This window comes from Perissodus microlepis, chromosome 15 (genome assembly GCF_051167445.1).
Source record: "Perissodus microlepis isolate ML-2025 ecotype Zambia chromosome 15, ASM5116744v1, whole genome shotgun sequence".
NCBI lineage: Eukaryota > Metazoa > Chordata > Actinopteri > Cichliformes > Cichlidae > Perissodus > Perissodus microlepis.
In genome coordinates this window covers 15,487,205-15,511,106 of record NC_140475.1, presented here as the reverse complement: position 1 = coordinate 15,511,106, position 23,902 = coordinate 15,487,205, and the positions used below count along the sequence as shown (strand labels likewise).

Sequence of the window (23,902 nt, the reverse complement as noted above, 5' to 3'; positions counted from 1 at the left end):
TGTTTGTTTTGTTTTTTTTTTTTTTTTGCACATTTTCTGCATTAACAATGCACACAGGTTCAGAGAAAACATTTTAATTTAAACAAAAAAGACATTTGACAGCATATAAAAATGGTACAAAACATGGCATCAAAGGAAATGATTAAGGTTAAGAAAGTGGTCATGGTGTAACATGTGACAAATAAATACAGAACAGTAAAGAAAAACAATAATTAAGCAAGGGTACTTGAGATAAAACCGGAAAAGTTGTGTTGTCTTTCTTGGAATATTTAGTGTTTTTAAACAATAACCGCTCCACATAAAGACAGAACTGTTGACGGCATGCTGGATCTGCTCATAACTGCACTGTATTCCAAAGTTTAAATGGAAGTATCCTTGCGAACAATGGATGGAAGTAAGATTTCCTATGAAGCTGGAATGGCGCCTCCTATAGGTGGTGTTGAAAGTGGCGGTAGGAGAAGAGATTTCAGTTTAGCAGACATGGCTGCGATTTCTGGGTCCTGGGTTTCATACATCTTGACCAGTCGGGCAAATTTAAGGACACCTGAAAGGGAAGCAGATGATCAGCATGACAAGTTATATCATCTCCCCAGAATAACATGCAGCCTATGACCAGTGCAGACTAGAGATGGCACGATACCACTTTTTTATGTCCGATACCGATATCATAAATTTGGATATCTGCCGATACCGATATGAATCCGATATAGTGTTTTTTAATCAATAAAACTGTTTTTTTTAATATCTTGCTGCATTTTGTATAAGTTCATACTCAAGTTTAAATAAACAACAACACTAAAGCTATTCTGTTATACCTGTATGTAAAAAATACACTGCACCCAAAATATTTCATAGTTCAGCAAAACTGATCAATCTAATAAACTTAAACCTACTCAATCCTTCCTATTTTGGTATTTTAAAGAGTGCTTAGCAGAAATCTTAAGCAACCTAACTAATAGGGTTGCAAACTCCCAGCAAAAAAAAATAAAAAATAGGGAACCACCCCCCAACCTCATGATGCTTAATCGACATAATCAACTTTAATTTGATGCAGTGTGGAAAAAAAAATGCACAGAAATAAATTATTTTTCAAGAATAATTAAATAGATTCAACATCTTCCTTCAACAGAACTGCAGACTGCACAGATGGTATCTTCCCAAAGGAAAAAGTACTATAGCTTACTAGGGTATATTAGACTTAACAGTTACTATATACAGTAATGGACTTCTATATATTTTACATAAGATTAAAACTTTGGGTGTAAGATTCAGATAATTATTTATTAAAAGCTAGACATTTTAAATGAGAATAAGAAAGAAAAGTATGTCTTTGTGCCCCCTTTTCCCTGTTCATGCCCTATCGGCCCCCCTGGCTAAACTTTGCTAGATCCGCCCCTGGACAGTTACCAGCCGTCAGCTGCATAGAAAAAGATCCTGGTGTAGAAAGTAATATTAAATAAATTCTAACAACAGCTTATCAAGCTTAAACGTGCTGCTGTTGTTCAGCCGCTGGTTTCCTCTTTCTGGCGCGAAGTGGGCATTAAACAAAGAAGAGAGACGGAGTCGCGACAGAAAAGCCGATCAGCTGATCATTAAGCAGTTTCAGGATTGAAGTAGCAGCAAGAAGAGGCAGTCGCTCCAGGTATTGGTTGTTAAGCTTAACGCGGGAATGCTTTACAAACATTCAGAGATGAACTTACACACTTGCTTTACTTCTCTCTGGGATAACTTTCTCGGAGATGAAATGCTGGTTTGGTAGCAGGCTTCAAATACACACAGCCGCTCTATCACGTGAGCACACTGCTCCGACATGCTACGGTTATGAGTTACGCCGTGTCGCAAGTTTTGTGAGGTGCTTTTTTTATATTTAATGGATCGGATTACATTTTTTTATTTCTCTCCGATATCCGATCCAGTAATTTACGTCAGTATCGGACCGATACCGATACGTAATATCGGATCGGTCCATCTCTAGTACAGACTGGAAGTTTCCATTGAAAGGGATCTATTACAGTTTGTTACTGACTTTTTTGGATTCTCCTGGAACAGATTTCCATTTCAACTCGTCTTCCTTTAAAGCAACTCCCTTTTGATTGGCTGCACCTTGCAGACAGGAAATTTAAACCACAAGTAGGCGGGGCATCTGTGCTGTGTGCCTGAATTGACCTCATTAAACCCGAGCCTTGGGCTCCCAGGGATTACTTATACATACACTGATTTTATTATTTAAAACTTTGGACATGTTTAATTTGAAAAAATTCCCTGTGTGTGTGTGTGATTAAAAATTGAGGCCCATTTAAAATATGTCATTTAGTATCTATAAAAAACAGTGAGGTGCATATGTTTGTGACACTGTAGTGAGGATGATATTAGTTTTGATAATAATGAACTCAGTAGGTGGAATATAAGTGTTTTAAAGACACTGTCTGGCTTTGTTGTTGCATCTTAAAGCTCCTCTGTGGATTCAGGTGGTCTCATCTGCTGCCGTCTTTGTACCTAATCCCATAACAATTTCATTATTTTTCCATCGAGCCTCTGTCTGAGCTATGCAATCTGTTGCAAGCCTCCTAGTTATAACTGTCTTTATGTCTCGGGTAGTTGATCAGACATCTCTCCAATGTGTGACTGGTATACATCTAAAGTGACTAAAACCCTGCAAAGTTTGGTTTCTGTAACAGCATTGTGTGGGAGAAATAAATGCAGCATTTATTTGTTCTTCTTTGAGTAGTTTAATGTCCAATTCATACATTTAAGACCAAAATTAAATTATATGAGTACTCTGCGTCATATCAGCCAGCACTAATTAGCACCGGTGGGATCATTTGTTCTAGTCTGAACAGTGTCTTAAAATTATTTGAACTTTAGAGTAGTTTCTATTGTTTTAAGCCTTCAGGGAAATAATGTCTTACACTTGGTACTTTAACTCAGAGAAAGGAACCTGCTGTCCTGAAAAAAAGTCCACAGATAATCTTACTACATGGGTTGGCTCTTTGGACAGAGTTCATCCCTAATCATCTCAAGACCGGGGAGATTACAATAATTTTTCTTTCTACAAAAACTAAATGGGAGGCCAGCAGTAGGCGAGCCGCTTATTTTCACAGTACACTGTTTGCACTTTTTCTCTAACCTAGCAAAGAGCAAAACCAAGCATATTTTTAGTTTTAAGATACAAAAAAGCTCACCTTCCCCCTCATTGTTGAATCCGTAGGCTTTGATAACCTCTTGTTGAATTTGGGTGGCCACAGGGAGCACAAGCTGCAGCATCTTGCCCATGTCGTTGCAGGCGCTCTCTCTGGCCTCCTCCATCCGTGTGGCATTCTCCGGTACTGAGAATGCCTGGATCACCTCGCTCAAAACCACTGTGAAAAAAAGCTTTTTTACTAGCTGCTCCACAAAGTAAAAAACCCCAACCTTTTCCTGACATTGCTGCACATTTTAGAAGAAATTATCAACTAACTACTGCCAGCTTATACCTTATTCACAAGACATTGCCTGCAGTTCCACATTGCAGCAGATTTTTTTTTCAACATCACACACCCTGCTTGACACAACCCCAAAGGGATTTATGTCTCCACATTACAGTAATTAATCTCAGCACTGCTTTTCGCAGGTGATGTGGTTTTGTTGGCTCGCGCTGGAACAGTTTGCAGCCTAGTGTGAAGCGGTGGGAATGAGAATCAGCACCCTAAATTTTGAGGCCATGGTCCTCAGCTGGAAAAGGGTAGAGTGCCCACTCCAGGTCAGGGATGAGTGGAGGAGTTTAAGTATCTCTGGGTCTTGTTCACGCCTGATGGGAGAAGGGAGCGGGAGATCGACAGACGGATTGGTGCAGTGATGCAGACGCTGTAGCAGTCCATTGTGGTGAAGAGAGCTGAGTGTAAAAGTGACGCTGTTAATTTACTGGTCGGTCTACGCCCCTACCCTCATCTATGGTCACGAGCTTTGGGTAGTGACCTAAAGAACGAGATTGCAGATACAAGTGGCAGAAATGGGTTTCCTCCAAAGGGTGGCTAGCCTCTCCCTTAGAGATAGGGTGAGGAGCTCGGCCATCTGGGAGGGGCTCAGAGTAGAGCCGCTGCTCCACATTGAAAGAGCCAGTTGAGGTGGTTCGGGCATCTGACAAGGATGCCTCCTGAGCTCCTTGTGGGAGAGGTGTTCTGAGCATGTCTCACCAGGAGGAGGTCCCGGGGCAGACCCAGGACGCGCTGGAGAGATTATATCTCTCAGCTGGCCTGGTTTGGTCTTCCTCTGGATAAGCTGGAGGTGGTGGCCGGGGATAGCTAGGTCTGGGCTTCTCTGCTTGGGCTGCTGCCCCGCGGGTCCCAGATAAGCGGAAGAAGAAGGATGGATGGCAGTACAGTAACTAATCTGGAGCCTGAAAATCACCATCACTAATTCTTCTTCTTACTTTTCATGAACAAAGAAAGTGCACCCCATCCAACTCCAGGGCCCTATACTACAAATAAAGTTCACAACACCCAGGCTATTTTACCGTTATCTAGATTCACTAATGCTAACACTGGCGATCAGGATAAAAGGTCACACAAAGCTGGTTATCAGCTCAATAAGTTAACCCAGGGTTTCTCTTGTGCGTTAACACAAGAAGGGTGGTATTGGCTGCATCTAACCAATCTAAAAGAGGCATTTCACGGATCACATGACTCTTCTTCCACAGAAAATGATCCCTATGAGTGTCACCTAATCCAGAAACTATCAATGTGTGATTAAAAGTCTAGGATGAAAGCTTTAGATTTGGGACACAAAACAGTAAAATAAATATTTTCATTCCAGTTGATTATTTTAACACTGAGTGCGCTCTCAGTCCTGCTGTTTATTTCTAAGGTGATGGCTGTGCATTAGAGCTCTGAAACTTTAAACTGGATCCATTTGAATATTAAAGCTTACTGTCCCACAGCTTAATACTATTATTAATAATATTATTCTGAATAAAGGAGATGTTTACATTGCCATAGTTTATTGCAGATAAAAGTTAAAACCATATTATTGATTGAACAGGCATTCTTTGTGTGTCCTGTGTTCTAGTAGCTGTAATACCACCAGAGTAAAAGAGACTCCGCAGCAGATTAGAATTAAGCATAACAGCATTTTATACATTTTCTAAATCACCAAGTTAATCATGCACATTGCCGTTATAATATGACTCACAGGTTGTGTTTCATTCAGTGGTTTTACTAAGGTACACATTAATAAGCTGCACACACAAGCATAGACCAGCATACAATCTATATTGCAATTAAAATGTGCTGTGAATAAAAGGATCAGTGAATCACGCCGCTTCCAGTTGATTTTAAACTTAAACTCAGAACATAACCCGCTCTTAAAAATGTAAGTTTTTGTTCTCTCAGCTGCAGACTCAGTGCTGTTTAAGGGCTTGAAAGTAAATATTAAATATAAAAACAGAATTCAAACACAGGATTAGTACAAATTTGATATGAGGTCATTAAGGACAGTGTAGCCGTCCTGTTTTAGGTTTATATATTACTACTTATTTTATATTACTATTTATTACTCGTAAAACAAAAAGCTGTTGTAAAATTGTTTGCTGCCAACACAGAAAACAAGGAATGAGTTGTGTCTAAAAATCTGTATTTATTACTGATGCTCATCAGGGAAACACAGAAACTTTACATCCTACAAATCTCCCCACAGAGTTCTCCTGGGTCTTCCAGGATGGGTCAGTAGGTGATGGTTTCATGTAATTTAACCACGTCCAGAGCAGGTTAGGTCTACAGCATAAATTACCGTGATGACTTACCTCGGTAAAAAGTGAACCACCTATGTAGTACAGAAAACCTAGGGTTAACCCTGAAGCTACCTGGATAATCCAAAATCCTGCTGACAAGTACAGGTCTCGGTCTTACAAATGCAACGGTACGAGTACTTGCCCAGTATTTATTCAGCAACAATATGGACCACCTGGGGAAGAGTAAAACAAGTAGAAACGGGAGCTTTTATATATATAAACCAGCTGTTCCTCTCACCTCTGGTCTGCTCAACTGTCAGAGTGGGCTGCTGTGCTGGAGCTGAGGCCATGTCTGCAGAGAAAACAGAAAGCCACGAAAAAATAAAGCCACTGTACACGGACTGATGTAGACAAAATTAAAAACATTTACATTTTGTAATAATAAAAGTAGGAAAATTAAAGGAAGATCGAGGTAGCTTCAAGAATATGAAGCATCTTTGTTTTATTGAAATATATTTCAATGTATAACATAATGATAACTGTTAGCTTGATAAACCAATAAAAATATAGAAAACCGCAATAATAGCACAAACAAGTTAAATACAACAACGACACGTTTATATAAAGGAGACGTGGTGGTTATGTGGTGATTAGCATCTGTCTCCGATCGTTCATTCAGTAGCTTCAGTAGCTTAAAATTTGACGGTTATCAACAGCAACAGCAGCTAAAAATCCATTTATTTATTTACCAAACTAAATGAACATAAAACAGTATAACATTTGGGAACTCACCTCTACTGAAAACAATCACTAAGCTAGCAACAGAACTGTGAAACTGTCGTAAAACGGGGACTGTTGGAGGCTTCTTGCGACACACCATCCTGCTTTCAGGTAGACGTCGACGTAAAATGTAAACATACCTGTTACTAAGCTAGTAGCAAGTCATCAAACTTAGACTGAAAGTTCGTGTGTGTGAGAGAGATTTACTGTGCTTCGAAGGGCTTATAACTTTAACGTGAGCTTATAGAAGTTGTGAATGAGTTGCTGTCGGTTCTTAATTATCCATGGAGCAAAAGCTGGCAGAGTTCAGAGCCAGACGACAGGCTGAAAAGGCTGCTCAGAAGAGTGAGACTACTGGTTCACAATCCAGAGGGGAGACAGCAGCAGACACCGCTGCTCAGTGTGATAAAACACCCACAGCTGACAGGGCACGAAACAACCAGACTGCGACCGACGGCTCTCAAAGCAGCGTAAGAGATAATTTCAATCGGGAAGCTCATGAACTTCCCGATTTAGCTTGTTATTTTAAAGATCGGACTGTGCGTGATAAATAGAGTGCTTCGTCTGCTTTGCACTGATAGTATTGTTTTACAATTGGCAATAATTTAAAAAAGCACACTCACGAACAATGACAAAGTAAACCATCAAATATAACAGTAAACATACGCACAGACCACATCATTAGTTACACCTGCTAAAAGTGATTTCCATCGTTTCTATTTTTTCATATCTAATATATTTGCCCACACTGGTAAATAGGCTGTAGTCAACAGGATTTACGAAGGGTTTACATATAAAATAAAGAGTTAAATAAAAAAAATGAATTTAAGGTATTTCCATGACGTTATTTCACCTACCCTGTTTTCTACATTGGCCATTTAAAATATCTTCTAATGTTATTGTGGTGTTTTGTTTTGTTTTTTGTTTTTTTTACTCAAAATGACTTGATATAATTCACAAAAAGATATGTTTTAGATACTTTTGACAGATTATAGGCCAACAGTGTTTACAACAGTGTAAAATAAGCAGTCCTTTTTTGTCAAGTACCAGAATACACCTTCTGGCATTTCGTTTGAAATCAGGTTGGACCTCATTTAGCCACCAGAACTGCCTATATTATTTGTGGGATAGATTTAACAAGTTGCTGGAAACAAACATAAAATCGCAGAGGTGCTCTATTGGATTGAGGTCTCATAACTGTGGAGGCCATTCGAGGACCCTGGACTCATTGTCTTGTTAAGAAACCAGTTTGAGATGATTTGTGGTTGTGACATGTTGCCCTGCTGGACAGAGCCATTAGAAGATAGGTAAACTGTGGTCATAAAGGTATGCACTTCTGGGTACCTTGGTTGTAACGATTGGTTGAGTTACTGTTGCCAAAAAAGTGTTGGCTTTTGATGGCATTATCTACAAGAGAACTGCTACCCACTGGATATTTTCTCTTTTTTGAACCATTCTCTCTAAAGATTAGAAATAAATGCCTTTGTGGGAAAAATAATAAAGTAGCTGTATTGATTGCGATGTATTGATTTGGAGATCCAAGCTATTTTTTGTAAGCTCATATTATTTCTCAGCAGCCAAGGAATACTCACTGTACTGTATATGTTCATTTAATCCCCACTAAGTCATGTACAATTTGTGAGCTGTTTCTAAGAAAACTGACATCCTATTGTTTATTTATTTTATACAGTTTGGTGTATTTGTAGCATCACATGTTTTTATTCTTCTCTTTTTCTGTTGTGTATTCACTATAGGATCGTGGAGACTGGCTGCTGGATAGCGCTCTGGGAAAGTGGCTGGCTTCCCGACAGTTTGTCATTTCTAACATCACTTTACTAAAAGTGCTGCTATGGCTGGTTCTGCTGGGTCTGTTTGCCGAACTGGAGTTTGGTCTCCCCTTTTTTGTCATCTCTCTCTTCTACTGGCTCTATGAAGGACTCCGGAGCCCAGCGCCGCGCAAGCCTGGTGAACTGAGTGCTTATTCAGTCTTCAATCCAGACTGTCAACCTCTGCTGGGTGCTCTAACCGCAGAGCAGCTAGAGGGAGAGATGGGCTACAGACCTCTGGCAAACAGATGACTTGCCTGTGATATGCACATTGACATCAAATATTTAAATTTTCATCTGAAAAATGTTAACTTTTCTCCCATTTTTTAGTTGCTGCTTCTGTATGCCACATTAAAATGTAACTGGTCAGCCAAAAGTTTTATTTCTGTTTCTACTGTAAACTATTTTGATAGTGTACATCAGTCATATATAATGGCTAAATCATGATGGTGGATTGGCATGTCTGTAATACAAGTTTTTTTTTATTTAAACGTGGATGTACTCCTAATTCTCTGATCAATGTGAGTTTATTTGAAAATACAGAAGCCATATTGAGGATTAAAGAAAAAAAAAAACAGCCTCTACTGAGTCAAATGAACTGCTTTTAATTTAACTCAGTAAATGGCTATTTTATTTTATTTTATTTTATGTTTACATCTTAATTTCTTAACTTTACATCTTTGTGTTTTTTTTCTTTAGCTACTAGAGTAGCTCAAAATAATCTGTTGTATTCTAGGCCTTTAAGCGACCTTACTGCTGATTGGTTGCTCGTGTCAAACAGATGATTGAAAAAGCATGTGGGCACTCACTAGAGATGACGAAGTTAAGCGTATGTGGTCTTATTGATATCACACAGGGTCAAGTGTACAACAAGTGCTGAAACCCTGCATTTAAAGTAGCAGCTTTTGGTTCTCAATGATTATTTGTGCAGACACATGAACATCCACCACCGTAATGCTGCACATGACAGAAAATTAGAAGGAGAAAAAAAAAGTACAGATGTCCGATAACAAATTGTGTTTGCGATTCACGAAGTGGAGTTCTAAAATGCAAAACACAGCTTTCTCACTGAAAACAGAATTACGGTCAAGAAAACTGAATGTTAAATAAAATTTAAACAAAAAACTGTACGGCTGTCCTTCCTTTCCTCCCCTTCGACGAAACCGGCGGGCACTTTGACCCGTCACATCTGTCATTACAGAGAAAACGTGTTTCACGAGCAAAAGCGAGATGGTTCACCCCCATATTCCGGTACTTCCGTAACGGTTTTACATTGTGATTAGACCAGTTTTAAGCAAAATTTAACGTTGTTTTGCGTAACACAAATTCGAATTACTTACACACATTCATATATGAGAGATAATCGCTGTATTTTAATCCGTGTCGGCGTTCTTATTATTTGTTGACGGGTTCATTCTGAAACGTTGCTGAGAGTTTGTCTTTTGGGCGAGGGGGTACATATCTTGTGGGGATCAAAGGTCTACCACTTCCTGCATCTCCCTCCTTCACAATCTCCAGGTGCAGTCCAGGAAAACTGTGGCTATTGCACAGCGTTAGCATCAGTAAGTACTCATCAAAGTTAAGAGGATATATTTTTTAATATTCTTCATTTTAGATTTTTAGTCACCCAGCTTTGAGCTATAGCATGGTGGCTAATTAGCCTTAACTGCACGAGCTTACTTAGAATTCCGTTTACACCCGACTTTTAGTTACTTAGCTAAACTAATCACTCTAAAATGCAAAGTTAACTACTTAATATTTAAGCTACGAAGCTGGTTATCGAAAGACGGCATTCACTGAGTTTTAAACTATCAATGTTAGGCTGTTATTAAGTGCATTTAGTACTGTACTTAGTAAAATGCAATCTTAACATACTTAAACTTTAGTCTTGTCTATTTGTGAGACCTTATACCTGTACTGCACTATATTTCAGCGAGTAATGTTTATGTTTGTGTAACAGTTTAATTACTTTACAAATTTATACATATGAGTACAAGATATACTAGAAATAATTGATTTACACAGTAAAGTACAGCTGAATGATTAGTCAATTAATCAGCTGCTGCACCCACAGCATAACCTATGCCACAGATGACCATATTCGGAATATCCACATCCTTTAGCATTATAGGGAGAGGAGAGTGGAAAGACCTGCTTGAGTAGTCGTTTTTAGACCAGTCTGACCTGTACTTGTATATCACATTAAAGTGACATTTTCGATTTTCGTTACTTGTAACACTTTGCTAGAAAATATTGGCAGATGATGGCACTAGTGTTGTTGTGAGTTAATGGGACAATTGCCTTTAGCTAAATATTTTCATTTGAATGTGTAAATCTTATTAAAATAACCTAAAAATATTTTTTGATGTACATTAAGATAAGAAAAATGTACAACAAAAAGAAGCTACTATTATTTTCTGATATTAGTGTGTTGTGATCAGCTTAACTTCGTCATTAACTCTTGTAGCTGCAGTATCCTATGTATTCTTTTAATTTAACTGGGGGATTGTAAAAGCTATTTGCTTATCCAGAGTATTTGGTATTTTTCAGCTATTTTTTTTAGGAATAAATCCAAAAAGGACTTATTTTTTTGTTAATTTTAAGGGTCATCATTGTTATCTTTTATTTAAGATATTATATTTATCAACTGGAGTACTATGAATTTGAGTTTTTAAACCTGGCTATAGCAGATTGGCATAATGAACAAAATCACTCCTAGTTTTATGAGTTTTACTTTCTTCTGCCCTACACCAACCAGAAAGCAATGTCTGGAAGTCCTGCTGTTGTTATGCGGCTGGTGGCCTCAGCCTATGCTGCGGCTGAAAAGGCTGGGACCATTGTACGGAAGGTCCTTCACAGTGGAGAACTTGGTATTGTGGAAAAGGTATGACCCCACTATGTGCATTTTGTGGTTTAAGAACACTAGCTGGACTCATGGTTAAACATGTAAGGTTTAAAGTTTAACATTTCTGTTTCTACTCTTGCACAGACGGGCGCTAATGATCTGCAAACACTGGCAGACAGACTAGCACAGCAGAGCATTTGTGCTTCACTGTCCAAACGTTTCCCCAAAATCACCATAATTGGAGAGGAGGTAAGTGTCAACAATATTTAGCCAAATTATTTGCTGTGGGCACCTAGACCTAAAAACATCCTCGTATTATGACAAAGCTCATGAATATTTCTATACTTTGTTCAGGATCTTCCTTCTGAAGTGATACAGGAAGATCTAATTGAGACTGGCCAGTCAGAGGAAATTCTTCAGAGGAGTTGTCCACCTGAGTACAGCCAGCTGAAAGAAGAAGAGGTAATCACATGTGGGTTTAGTTTCACTTCAGAGGTTTAGCACCTGAATAAAAAAGTATTTTCTGCTATTACAAATCAGTGTTGTACAGTTGTTGTTTGGATACTGTTTACCTCCTATGGTGTATACATACTTGTTCTGAATATGTCTATCTGAATTTCAGATAGTTGTGTGGGTAGATCCTCTTGATGGCACAAAGGAATATACTGAAGGTATGCTCTTCTGAAGCATGTCTTAAAAATCTCCCATCTCTGTGTATTCAACTGCATAAAGCTCTCTGTGCACAAGCCTGCTTGGTTGCTTTCTGGTTCTCAGCTCTCACAACTTCACTGCTACTTTTTTTGCCTCTTCTTTGTGCATCCCTGCTCCTGCTTATCCACCTGTCCACTGTCTTTCTGCTGACCCTAGCATCGAGGTGTCTCCATTTCCAAGCTGTGGCCCAGGCACCACACAAAGGGTTGGACACCCCTCAGCTTCACAGCACAGCTCTCTGTATGGGAAGGCAACGATTAAGCCTGGCCTTGCAGAATATTAATTATTATGGCCACACTAGAAATATTCATGTGTGAAAGTGCAGTAATGTTGTTTAGTGGCTTCCAGCTAACATCCTGCTGCTTCCTGACTTCAGGGCTCCTGGATAATGTGACAGTGCTCATTGGGATTGCATATGGAGGCAAAGCCATTGCAGGCGTGATCAACCAACCGTTCTACAACTACCAGGTACAAGCCAAATCAAAACTGTGTTCAAACTGTCTAACAGCTTTGCTACATAGTGTGTCAGCTATTTTGTAGTACTTTTTGTAAACATCATTAACCTTATAGTACACAACAAAGTCATCACAAGACACACTAAAAACAGCACACAAAAGCTGCACAGATGAAAGAGCCACCAGAGATGGAAATAATGTGATTTTCTTACCCACTGAGCATGCTGTACCTGGTGAGCTTGATGGCTTCTCAGAGGCAAAATTAGATGTCTCAGCTGTGCTGTGGCCCATCTTCTCCTGATAAATGCTGACTAGAGCCATATTTTAGTCTTCAGTTGCTGAATTGTATTGTACATCTTAGAGATGCATTATAAAATAGCTCGCTTATTAAAAATCTACATGCAAGCTATAACAACAATAGGCCAGCAGCTTAAAAACAAGCTGTTATTTTAAAGTATCTGATAACACAATAGTTCAATGAAATTTGCAATGATGATATTAATGATGATTAACTTTTTAACTTCTACATTTAGAATAACTAAAGTAATCTAACCTTGTAATTCTCCAGGACCTGCACGATATTGACACCCAATAAAACTGAAACTGAAAAATATTTTCTACCTGGAATGTCGTCACTTCCGTCAAGCTTTTTAACCAGTTGCTTGAACCCCTGCTTTTCCACCGTTTGATATCTGGGCTTGTCTCATTGTTGTGCACATTAGGGAATGTAAAAGCATGATATCACAGTAGGACTCTTTTTGCAGCTGCACATATATGTAGTGTCCAAAATGTAGCATACCTATAAGAAACAGTCTGTAGTAGTTGAGTGAGTAAGGTTAATTGTGACATTTTCAACATCAGCTTGGTGCAGGAACACAATTAGGAAGAACCATGTGGGGGATGCTGGGATTGGGCGCTTTTGGGTTCCAGCTCCAGGAAGTTCCAGGTGACAGACGGATTGTCACCACCACCCGTTCCCATAGCAACAAGCTGGTAACAGACTGTGTGGATGCCATGGAGCCTCACGAAGTTGTACGAGTGGGTGGTGCTGGAAATAAGGTAAGATGGATCTAAAATTTTCTTCTGACAGTAGTAACAACTCTGTATACTTGTTCGGGCAGGGTTTTTTTTTTTAAACTTATCAACATTATCTTTAATTTCAGAGATCATCAAGACATAAAAACTGCATGTATAGAATGAACAGTCAGTTGATTGATTCCCTGTGTGCCATCACAAGCTTTAAATCCACAGGTTCTGTTAAAGTAGGGTCCTGTGCTCTTCTTATGCTGTCATAGGGCTTTGTCTGCAGGCATACTTCACATAATCTACCAAATGCACCCTTCATGCATTTACATCCCACTACTCCATGGCTTTATTTTATGTATTGTCCTGGAGTTTGTGCTTTGTTTAGTTTATTGGTTATCAGCTCTCTCTGCTCTTCTTTCCTCTCACCCCAACCGGCATTCTCTTTATATTAAAAGATTCTCAGTATTGCAAAGTAGCATTCATAGAAGATTGTTGTAAATGTGGTTTTCTCTCTATTGTTGCAGGCTCTTTGCTTTAGTTTAAGCGCACCCCATTATGAAGGTTGTTACTATATAAATAATAAAAGAAAGATGTAAATCAATATAAAAAAAGTGCTAACAAATTGAACTCACTTTTTTACATTAGTGACCAATGAATTATGATGCAGTGAGATTTTTCTTTTACATTATTAAAATTAAAACTTGGAAAAGTGAATGCTTTTGTATAGTTATATAGATAAATTCTACACAGAGAGACTGAACGTACATTTTTCTGTCCGTGCTTCTCTACCTGCAGATTATCCAGCTTGTTGAAGGAAAAGCTTCTGCCTATGTCTTTGCTAGTCCAGGGTGCAAGAAGTGGGACACTTGTGCTCCTGAAGCAATCCTGCATGCTGTTGGAGGTGAAAACGTTTAATCATATTGCAACATAATGTCATGTATAGACACTGTTTTTTTTAGTGTTTAAACCACTTTCTAAAATCGTTTCCCAAATATTTCCTGATCATCTCTTTTTCTAATGCAGGTAAACTGACTGATATGCATGGAAATGCATACCGCTATGATGCTAGTGTAAAGCACATGAACTCTGCCGGGGTTCTTGCTACACTCTGTAACCACAAGTACTACGTCAGCAGAGTACCACAGTCAGTGCTGCAAGCTCTCAAGTCAGACTGAGGTCTGTCTTTATGTTCCCAAAACATACAGTGTAAAATCACTGTTTTGTTTTTTTATTAACCACATTATTTGACTGGTGTAACTAGTAACAGCAGTTTTGAGGGTATTCTGTATTCCTGTGCCTAAAACAAATCACCGTGATTTCTGAGTGTCAGCGGACTAACCAAACTACCACTATGATCTGCACTAATTTAATGAATCAGACACAAGTATTAAAGCAGGCTTAACAGCGCTTCCATTTATTTCACTCGTTTGAAACAAACTTGTACAAATCTCAGAACATCTTAACATACTGTTTCTCAACTTGAAGACCAATAGATTTACAAGGCAAAAGGCAAGATCTGAAGGTTAAATGTTGGTTAGTGAGTTGGAAATGATGTACTGTACTTGATTCGGTAACCACAAAGTCGGAACAGTCTATACGTAATGCAATGCCAACAACAAACAAAATGCAGGCATCTTGACTTGATACATTTTACCCTCTTTTCACAGACAGTAACAGAAAATGCATTCTGGACAGTGAAAGAGGGCAATGGTCAAACCCCACTGCTGTGAAGAACAAACATACAACTGAGCTGTGAACACTAAAAATGAACTGACAACGACTAGTTAATCCTGTATTTGAAACCTCGTCTTGTATCTAACAAGATGCCGTGTTCTTCATTTTCTTACCTTCTTTTTCTCTTTTTTCACACTGGCACATCTGTCTACTTTTCTACACATTTACTGTATTTATCAGACTAAAGGACACACACTCAAAGTGCTCTCTGAGCGGTGTGGGTCCATGATGTCTGGATTTTTACTTCAGAAGCAAAAAAGGAACCATTTACAATGTTGCTTTATCGATATTTTATACCAACAATGGAAACACCCACTAATGCTTGTTCAGTGATGTGAGGGATTAAAAATGTACACAGTACAGTATGAGTTGTGGAAAAATGGACTTGAAACACTACGAGGAGCATCGGCTTTATACAAATGCCCAACTAAAGATTTAGCACAACTTGGCATCTTTTTGAAATTAAGAGGCTTTAATAGCCGTCTCACATAATTGTGCTTGCATACAGCAAGATTTCTAGCAATATTTATTGCACTTACATCATAAAAGTCTCTGGATGTTATTGGCATCTCCATAGGAAGAAAACATTCTTGAGTCGTAAGAAAAGTCTTAGCTGTCACGTTTAAAGATAAAATTCAACATTATGGGAAATATGCTTTGGCCGTACCTGCTAAGAGTGAAATTCATGGTGAATTGATTAACGGTTCGTTTGTTGTGTTGTTTGGGACTGTAGGTACAGCTAACAGAGCTTAGCATAAAGACTGGAATCAAGTGTCTAGCATCACTAGCAGAGATCAAATACAACAAAATCAACATATCAGCACCTCCAAAGCCCAATAATATTAACAAGAACGTTAACAATATTTGGTTTATCTGGACCAACAAAAAAAACCCCACACTAATTTTAAAGGCATTTCTTTGAGTAAACTTTAATGCTGTACACCATGTACAGTACATACTTATATAGTATGTGAATTTTGAGAAGGTAGTCCAAATTTGATTGCAATCAAATTCAAATTTAATTTGTGAATAAACTTGAAAAAAATAGCACTCGAGGAGCTAAATCTAACAATCGACCTGGTAGATACTTTGCTCATGCTACCCTGCAGCTCAGTCTCACTGCAAAACCTGAAGGAGTAGACAATACGACTAATTGTGAACACAAATTGTCCTTTTTGTTGACACTTGCCCCACCACTGAATTTAATGCACTTCAGTTGGAAGTACCTCTTGTGCCCACATGCGCTGCTTTAAAACATTTGCTACACCTGTTTAAACCCAACCCATGATCTTTTCCTAAATCTAACCAAATACTTTTGCTGCCTAAACCAAACCAACACCTAAAAACACAACTAAAGCCTCAAAGTATCAATTAGGAAAACTTAAAATTGTTAGTCCCGAGTGTCTCCAGAGTCTTTAGCACTTTCAGACTGGAAGCACAACAATTTGTGTCCAATTAATGGATCTGTGCTCATGGCACATCTGTTTTGCAAACTAACACCCGTGATGGTGGGAAATGCACTAATGCAACAAACAGCCATTCTGTGGAGGGGTCCTTGAGAGCACATCCATACTTTTGAAAGCGTGACAAGTATTGACATGCAATGTGTCCTTAACAAGAGATCTGTCAATTTAAGTTTTATACTGGGAAGTCTGAAGAGTGATTTCAGGCCCTTGTGCTAAGCTATGAAAGCCATATTTAACAGGTGAGAAGTCTTACCTGATATTTTGCAGGAACACAAAGGAGCATATTTCCCAAAATGTTTGATGATTTAACCAGTGTAATACTTGAGATAACACAGTGGGAATCAAGATGAGACTGGAATTATTTGGACCTGTAGGCTGGGAGAGTGCTGATTTTACACATTGCTTAAACAAAGAGCTCATCTCAATCACACAAGCGTGCATGCATTTACAAAACCACGATTTTTTTTTTAATCTGAAGGCAAAGAAGCATCTCGCCCATTTCGAAAAAAGGTTGGTGTTAATATTCCTGAATGAGCTGAGTAAATACATATTGTAGCATTAAAAAAGAAAAATCACTCACATATTCATAAAAATACCCACAGAACAAGCAAAACAAAAAACCCTCTCTTTGAGTTTTTATTTACACATGAATAAACTGACTGAGAAGGCTGGAGTGTTTGAGGCAGCCTGCAGGGATGTGGGCCAAAGCCCAGCCAGAGGAGCAGCAGGAGAGTCGGGGCCAGCTGCTCACCTCTTTTTAGGTGCCTGAGTGGTACGAGGTGGGGTGACCGGGCGTCCTGAATTCACCCCTCCATACTGATACTTAGCTTTTTTCTCCGACGGCTTCAGGATCTGAAAAGAACAGATAGCGGTGTTGACATAAGCCTACAGAGGATTTAAGGGAGATTTAATGTGCCATCAAAATTAACACGCTCTACCTGAAAAGAACACATGAGCGATTCGTCCACGCTCATCATGCCGCCTGCATTGTCAAACTCCCCACAGTAATTGGGAGCAGAAAACAGGGTCACCAGCTGCCGCTTTGCAAAGAACTCATAACCGTCCTCAACAACCTGTGGTGTGGCAGGATTAATACAAGATGACTGACTGAAAATTAACTGGCACCTATTTTGGTAATCAATTCAATTCAGTTATTTTTAAGGCTTGTTTTTTTTTTAAAGATTGTTTTGGTAGCTTAATGTTCCACTCAGTAAGCCAAAAATATTTTCTACTTGGTAGTTGTAAGTTATTCAAGAATATTTAGGGAACATGTTTTGCATACAAAATGATCAGATCTGTTTTCACTTTCGAGCTGTAATAAATAAAAATGATTTAATTCAATTAAAACTGACCAAACTTGTTTTCATTAACAAATGGACGTTTAATTATCAGCTGAGCCATTTTAATACAGTTGTACGTCATCAAGTAGCTTGAGTGTTACCTGATGTGCTCGACAGATGAGGTCCAAGTCGTGGCGGTTGAGGAACTTGCTGACCACATCAGCCCCAAAGGTGAAGGAGACGCCCCGATCATTTTCACCCCAGCCCTGGACATCTTTGTCTGGATCAGACCACAGCAGGTCGCACAGCAAGCCTGGAATGTGGCACATTTAGGTCAGCAGCACAGTCGAGTTGAGCAGTTATCCACCGACAGGTGCCTATTTTTGTAAACTTCTACATGTAATTGTATGTTTAAAAAACTGACATTTCACCTGTTGGTTAGTGAAACTGTTGTGAAGACTTGTTTCTGAGCGACATCTTGGTGTTTTAAATCCAAACTTGTCACCATGCACTGATACAGTAGAGACTTGTCAATCACAAGTCAGGCTCACCCTAAACCGTACATAACTGAAACTAGTCAGCAAGACCATAACCTCATCACAAAAGTGTTTATGGTACCATCCAGCAAAGTCGACATCACTAGTCAATTTGAGCAGCACAGCCCTCCAGCTGCTGAAGCTGGAATAAGACGCTTTTTGTAAAAAAGGAAAAAAAATGGTTTTAAAATTTCTGGTTTTGACTTGTCCTCTCATATGTCAGTGCTGATGTGGCGGTAGCTACCTGTACCGTGACAGTGACCATAAATGGGCGTGGCTATGTGATGGAATTACCAGAAGTGATGGGTATGGTCACCCTGACTGGCCATTGTAAAAAAAATCAGTCTAAATGGGGGTTCAAAATGGAACAACTAACAGCGATATGGCAAGCAAAGATCAGGGAATGTCATTAAGAGTCAGATGCTTCAAATGACAACAGATGAAAAAACTGTTAAGGACATGAAGTGGACCACTCCTGAGTTACATTTTTCCTCATCTCTGAGGTGAGTGATCTAAACAGCTCTGAGTGGGAACAAAGAAAGTGCTGACTGACATATAAGGGGGTGGTAAAAACATAACAGAGTTACCTAGACAACCAGAGCCTAAAATGTCCTGTAATGAACATCTGTCAGCTACAAAGCAAGGCACCATGAGCAAATCGTTTCATATCTGGATGGGGCTTAAGGCACAATGACAATGGCTTTACTCTTTAAACCTCAAAGCTATGTCCATCCTTTATATACAGTCTACATGCTAAAGCAGTAGGTGACAATGTATTCATAATTTTACACTGAACATGTGCACAGTGGGAAATGACTACAGATATATATGATGATCTTCATGAATCTATTAACTTAAATACAGACCTGTGTCTGGGACATCAGTGGGTCTCATAATACGTCGGATTTGTTCCATGGACTGCAGATCAGGTGACAGTCCTGAGCAAAAGAGGACAGTATTTACTACATGCATCAGTAAAAAATTTAGACATGACAAAAACAAAGTTGACTAATGTCATGAATTACCAAGTATTTACTGTAGTTAGTAAAAATATGTTAAGTTAATGCAATAGTAACAAGATATATTACTAGCTGAGCCCTCAAATGCATTTAAATATCTAAGACTGATAAATGGAGTAATTCTATATGATCACTCACTGCCTATTTAGAGGCACACTTTTAATTCACGGAGACAAATTATTCAGCCGTACTTTGTTACCTCCTACATCAGTGGTCCCCAACCTTTTTTGCGCCACGGACCGGTTTATGCCCGACAATATTTTCTTTAAGGTGTCGCGGATAAATACAACAAAATAAAACTAGTACCGGTATCGAAAAAAAGAAGATTTATTCATAACACACGTGAAAAGACCCAGGAAAACCGAGTTAACGATAAAAACGATAACAAAAAACACTGAAAACCGATAAAAACCCTGAAAACCATACATTTTACACCTGAGCCTCAACTCTCGCGGCCCGGTACCAAACGACTCACGGACCGGTACCGGTCCGAGGCCCGGGGGTTGGGGACCGCTGTCCTACATAACAGATGTTTCACAAACCTCCGTGACAGCAGAAAATCTTCTCATCAATAATCGCAGCAATGGGCAGACAGTTAAAACAGTCTGTGAATGTCTTCCAGAGCTTTATGTTGAACCTGCGTTTGCCTGAGGAAAATTTAACCAAAAACAATTTCCAATTCAGGTGTGTTATGTTACATCCATGAAAACTTCAGTTATCTCACAATCAGAAATGTTCACTTTTCACATTTTTAGCTTTCAGAAAATTCAATATACGTTTTGAAGTTTAATCATTATCAGATTACTTTAATAATCAGGATTTGTATTCTCTAGTGCTTACTGCACTAGAGAATATTAAGGATTAAATCCAATGTCGATCAAACGTTTTTGTCTTTTACACATAATTTATCGCCATAGTGCTTATTTCCATTGAATAACAGAAAGAGAAAGGAAAATAGTTCTTCAGTTTGTATCGATACAAACCACAGAAGGAGCTAATCTTTACATCTATGAAACTGTAACCATCAAGTTAAATTAACAGAATTTAAATCTAACAGTATTCAGATGCAGACAAGCACTGATTTTCCAACTTACATTCGTCATAGAAGCCGTAGATGCGATTGATGGAGGCACACTCGTGGTTCCCTCTGAGCAAGAAGAAGTTTTCTGGATATTTGATCTTGTAAGCGAGCAGAAGGCAAATGGTCTCTAATGACTGCTTCCCTCTATCCACGTAATCTCCCAGGAACAGATAGTTGGCCTCTGGCGGAAAACCTCCATACTCGAATAGCCTTAACAAGTCTGTGTACTGCCCATGGATATCACCTGAAATGAAAATTTTTACCTACAGTTTATTGATCTCATATACAGATATCTTTGAAAATGAATGGCATATTTATAAAATGTTAAGCTCAACTGTATCAAATGCTGCACTGAGGTCTAGCAGGACAAGCACATAGGTGAGTGAGGTGTCAGAGGCCATAAGGTAGTTATTCATAATCTTCACTAATGCAGTTTCTGTGCTACAGTGAACTACTGTGAATCTAAACATGGTTAGCCTGGAGCAAAAATAACAGCATTGCCTTGCTGTGAAGGGACTTAAAACATATGACAAATCCAAGCGGATTTTTGGTCAATTCAACCCGTAAGCATTGTAAATGTAGTGAACAAAGTAAATAAAAACAATGTATATAAACGCCCTCTGGGGATATAGGTGGGTTCTCACCACAGATTTTGAGTGGAGCCTCCAGTTCAAGAAGAATTGGCTGACTGAGGAAAATCTCTCTGGACTTGATGCAGAGCCCCCGCACCTCAGCCTCTGTCATCTGTACGATCTTCCCTGGACGGCATCCTCTCACTACAAGGTAAAAATATACATATATCATTATTGTGATTAAAACAGAAAAAGAAAAAAATTTCATTCATATCACCAATTCCCAAAACATTTATATTAAACAAAACTATTAATTAAAAAAAATAGTATGTTCAAGTCACAAGTTTAGTCTTTTATTTACATTTGCACCACAGATTAAAGAAATCTGATCACCAAGTTTTTCTTTGCTACTGGCCAAATATGCTATTTACTCCAGTCAACATGGGTTGTTATGAACTGGCAAGATCAGGAATGAACAGCTTGTTGGCTCAGTTGGAAGTTTATGAGTGAGTGAGCGCAGGCGGTCTAGTCTAGAGGGCAGATTAATGTATGAAGAAAAAAAACAAGGTTGTTTAGAAATGTGGTAGCGCTAGCCAAAGCTGAAAGCTTACTCACAAATGTTATTGAAAAACTGACAGTAGGTACAAGTTGCACATTAAACCCATAATGGTAACCACAGATAAAAACAATAAAGATTTGTAATAAATTAGCATGATGCTGATTTTTAATTACAGTGGAGTTCTAGTAATGTTAAATACTATCATTCTTCCTGCAGATGTTAAATGCACAAATTTCAGTATGTGCAGAACAAATACATCCAAAATTGCCATCACCAGTGTGTGAATGTGTGTGTGAATGGGTGGATGACTGGATATGTAAAGCGCTTTGGGGTCCTTAGGGACTAGTAAAGCGCTATATAAATACAGGCCATTTACCATTTTAGTTCATGACATGCATTAAAGTAGATGGAATTGAAGGATTTAATAAATTTTGAAGTGTAAAGACAGTAACAATGATTTTGCATATCATTGGTTTTTCCATTACCACAAAGTGCATCTGCCAATAAGCAGGATGTTTAACCAGATATTATTTATTGTTTTCCGTATACCATTCTTTATTTGGTTTCAGGCAAGCAACAACAAAAATAATATTGAATTGTTATGAGCAAATGAAAAGATTAAGGTGAAAGGTAAAAGAAGTTCACTTCACTTTTACTTACACTGATGGATGTGGGGTTTATTTAAACTACTTTATAATTCTGGGTATCATCCGCAGGTTTTTTTCTGCTTTTAGAAATTGGACCAAAAAATACAATTAAATTTTAAGTTTTGTTTATTTTGTTTTCATTTAAGACACTTTTTTAATCAATCAAATACGTCATTTTTATTGATACATTTCATTTATTTTATCTCTTAAATTATGCATTGTACAGCAACTAATAACTCAAGATTCTCGTTTTCTTAAATGTTATGGAATTGCTTTATTTAAAAGTATCAGGTACTCGTGGGAAATACTAATACCTCAGAACAGTACTAGTGGACTGAGTTGATTCCCACCCCAGGTACAGCCTAGGGAATACACTGGTTTACTGTTTAAATTAGCAAAGGCTCATTAGCCGTGCAGGCTTTAGTGATCCCCTACGTAAAGGGGGTGTGTCCGCAGAGGTAGCCGACTTAGTTACCTGCCTTGGAAACGAGAACAGTTAGTGTTACTAAGCAACCATAAAATTTCACAGTTCTTCCTGTTCCCCAACATAAGAAAAATATTAACCAGCACCCACTACAACAAAAGAGGTGCTGTTAAACCCTCAACTTATATGACTACTTAATGTAATTAGCTTTCACTATCCCTATCGGGCAACAGCAAGCCAATTTGACATCACTCTTATTTTCCACACAATCTCAAAACTAGCATTAACCAGCAATAACGAACAGATAGAGTGATGCCACACTATTTGGGTCGAACGTTTACCGTAGCTTTTTAACGCGGCGGTTAGCTTAAGGCTTGATGCCGATGAAAAACAGACAGCTAAGGATGCGATGGCGAAATGCTTTCGAAACATGTCGTGAAGTTCCTGGTTACAAACAAGAACCTCCAGGTAGCCTTTTTCTCCTCCCCGAATAAATTTACATAAAGACGCTAGATCACAAATGCTAACCTACCTTCCAGTAATCTAGAGATGAGGCTGTCAACGTTCAACTCGCTTTCCGCCATGTTTCTGATGCGCACACAGGCAGGTTAATGGACAACACTGGCCCTGAGTGCTGACTTGTAGGCTCGATGAGTGGACAAGCTCACTCAAGTAAAATCACACTTAAATGTACAAAAGTACGGAAGCTATGGATGTAAAATAAGGTAAGAGTGTATTATCAAGACACAGTACCGACTAACAGATGTATTATAGCTTTCTATTTTTTATTAGTTTGTTTATTCTGGGTTTTTTTGTTTGTTTTTGTTTTTCATTCAGTTTAGTTTGCACCAACTCATTTGTTAAGTCTTTACTTTTGTAAAGCTTCACTTCGCTGTTTGCTTCATCAATAAGGGGATTTAAGACGTTCAGAACAGTCCAGTAATGCAGTACAAGCACTTGACTCAGAGTCTTAAAAAGTATTTAAATGAAGAGGTTAGGAAAAGAAAAAAGGGGGAAGAAAAATGCGATAGAGAGATGAAGAAAGTAGACAGGAGTGCTGGGAGGCCTACCTACCCTCCCCTTTTTTAGATTAAAATCCGCCACATATACACATGTACATATAGACCTTATCCTTATTTGAACTAATATAATTGAAATCAGTCATCAACTACTTCACAATTTCAAATGCATCATATACATTTAGCATAATTAAATTAAAAGTTTAATAATGTTATTT

General features: G+C 38.5%; 4 protein-coding genes across 5 annotated transcripts; 2 read left to right on the top strand and 2 right to left on the bottom strand.

The window, feature by feature from the left end:
- Positions 1–58: 58 nt before the first annotated feature.
- grcc10 (gene rich cluster, C10 gene) lies at positions 59–6,587 on the bottom strand. Its single transcript, XM_084952316.1, has 4 exons — positions 6,497–6,587; positions 6,003–6,056; positions 3,183–3,359; positions 59–544 (listed from the first exon to the last, which is right to left on the bottom strand). The coding sequence occupies exons 1-4, from the start codon at positions 6,582–6,584 to the stop codon at positions 405–407; spliced, it is 459 nt and encodes a 152-aa protein (XP_084808442.1). The 5' UTR covers positions 6,585–6,587; the 3' UTR covers positions 59–404.
- Positions 6,588–6,768: 181 nt separating this feature from the next.
- Positions 6,769–9,454, top strand: saysd1 (SAYSVFN motif domain containing 1). The gene is made up of 2 exons (XM_084952315.1): positions 6,769–6,954; positions 8,239–9,454. Exons 1-2 carry the CDS (start codon positions 6,769–6,771, stop codon positions 8,560–8,562), a joined length of 510 nt encoding a protein of 169 aa, XP_084808441.1. The 3' UTR covers positions 8,563–9,454.
- Positions 9,455–9,586: 132 nt separating this feature from the next.
- On the top strand, positions 9,587–14,754 carry bpnt1 (bisphosphate nucleotidase 1). Of its 2 annotated transcripts, XM_084952312.1 has the most exons (10): positions 9,587–9,872; positions 11,069–11,194; positions 11,300–11,404; positions 11,510–11,617; positions 11,778–11,826; positions 12,023–12,106; positions 12,243–12,334; positions 13,183–13,380; positions 14,143–14,248; positions 14,371–14,754. In XM_084952312.1, exons 2-10 carry the CDS (start codon positions 11,075–11,077, stop codon positions 14,520–14,522), a joined length of 1,014 nt encoding a protein of 337 aa, XP_084808438.1. In that variant the 5' UTR covers positions 9,587–9,872; positions 11,069–11,074; the 3' UTR covers positions 14,523–14,754. The 2 variants fall into 2 exon arrangements, with proteins under 2 accessions (XP_084808438.1, XP_084808439.1); XM_084952313.1 differs by lacking the exon at positions 12,023–12,106 and having other exon boundaries at positions 9,742–9,872.
- On the bottom strand, positions 14,735–23,308 carry LOC146371950 (serine/threonine-protein phosphatase PP1-beta catalytic subunit-like). The gene is made up of 8 exons (XM_084952314.1): positions 23,198–23,308; positions 21,108–21,239; positions 20,477–20,707; positions 19,925–20,029; positions 19,230–19,301; positions 17,989–18,140; positions 17,486–17,620; positions 14,735–17,399 (listed from the first exon to the last, which is right to left on the bottom strand). Exons 1-8 carry the CDS (start codon positions 23,247–23,249, stop codon positions 17,295–17,297), a joined length of 984 nt encoding a protein of 327 aa, XP_084808440.1. The 5' UTR covers positions 23,250–23,308; the 3' UTR covers positions 14,735–17,294.
- Positions 23,309–23,902: the final 594 nt, after the last annotated feature.

What these genes read in the sequence shown, in the direction of transcription:
- grcc10 (XM_084952316.1), bottom strand. Translation starts at nt 6,584, where the DNA reads ATGGTGTGTCGCAAGAAGCCTCCAACAGTCCCCGTTTTACGACAGTTT. An exon ending in AGTGATTGTTTTCAGTAGAG is followed by an intron (nt 6,057 to 6,496) that starts GTGAGTTCCCAA and finishes TTTTCTCTGCAG; the next exon opens with ACATGGCCTCAGCTCCAGCA. An exon ending in ATTCAACAATGAGGGGGAAG is followed by an intron (nt 545 to 3,182) that starts GTGAGCTTTTTT and finishes CTTCCCTTTCAG; the next exon opens with GTGTCCTTAAATTTGCCCGA.
- saysd1 (XM_084952315.1), top strand. Translation starts at nt 6,769, where the DNA reads ATGGAGCAAAAGCTGGCAGAGTTCAGAGCCAGACGACAGGCTGAAAAG. An exon ending in CCGACGGCTCTCAAAGCAGC is followed by an intron (nt 6,955 to 8,238) that starts GTAAGAGATAAT and finishes TATTCACTATAG; the next exon opens with GATCGTGGAGACTGGCTGCT.
- bpnt1 (XM_084952312.1), top strand. Translation starts at nt 11,075, where the DNA reads ATGTCTGGAAGTCCTGCTGTTGTTATGCGGCTGGTGGCCTCAGCCTAT. An exon ending in GCCAGCTGAAAGAAGAAGAG is followed by an intron (nt 11,618 to 11,777) that starts GTAATCACATGT and finishes TCTGAATTTCAG; the next exon opens with ATAGTTGTGTGGGTAGATCC. An exon ending in TGGGTGGTGCTGGAAATAAG is followed by an intron (nt 13,381 to 14,142) that starts GTAAGATGGATC and finishes CTCTACCTGCAG; the next exon opens with ATTATCCAGCTTGTTGAAGG.
- LOC146371950 (XM_084952314.1), bottom strand. Translation starts at nt 23,249, where the DNA reads ATGGCGGAAAGCGAGTTGAACGTTGACAGCCTCATCTCTAGATTACTG. An exon ending in CATCTCTAGATTACTGGAAG is followed by an intron (nt 21,240 to 23,197) that starts GTAGGTTAGCAT and finishes TTTACCTTGTAG; the next exon opens with TGAGAGGATGCCGTCCAGGG. An exon ending in TCATCTGTCGAGCACATCAG is followed by an intron (nt 17,621 to 17,988) that starts GTAACACTCAAG and finishes GCCACACCACAG; the next exon opens with GTTGTTGAGGACGGTTATGA.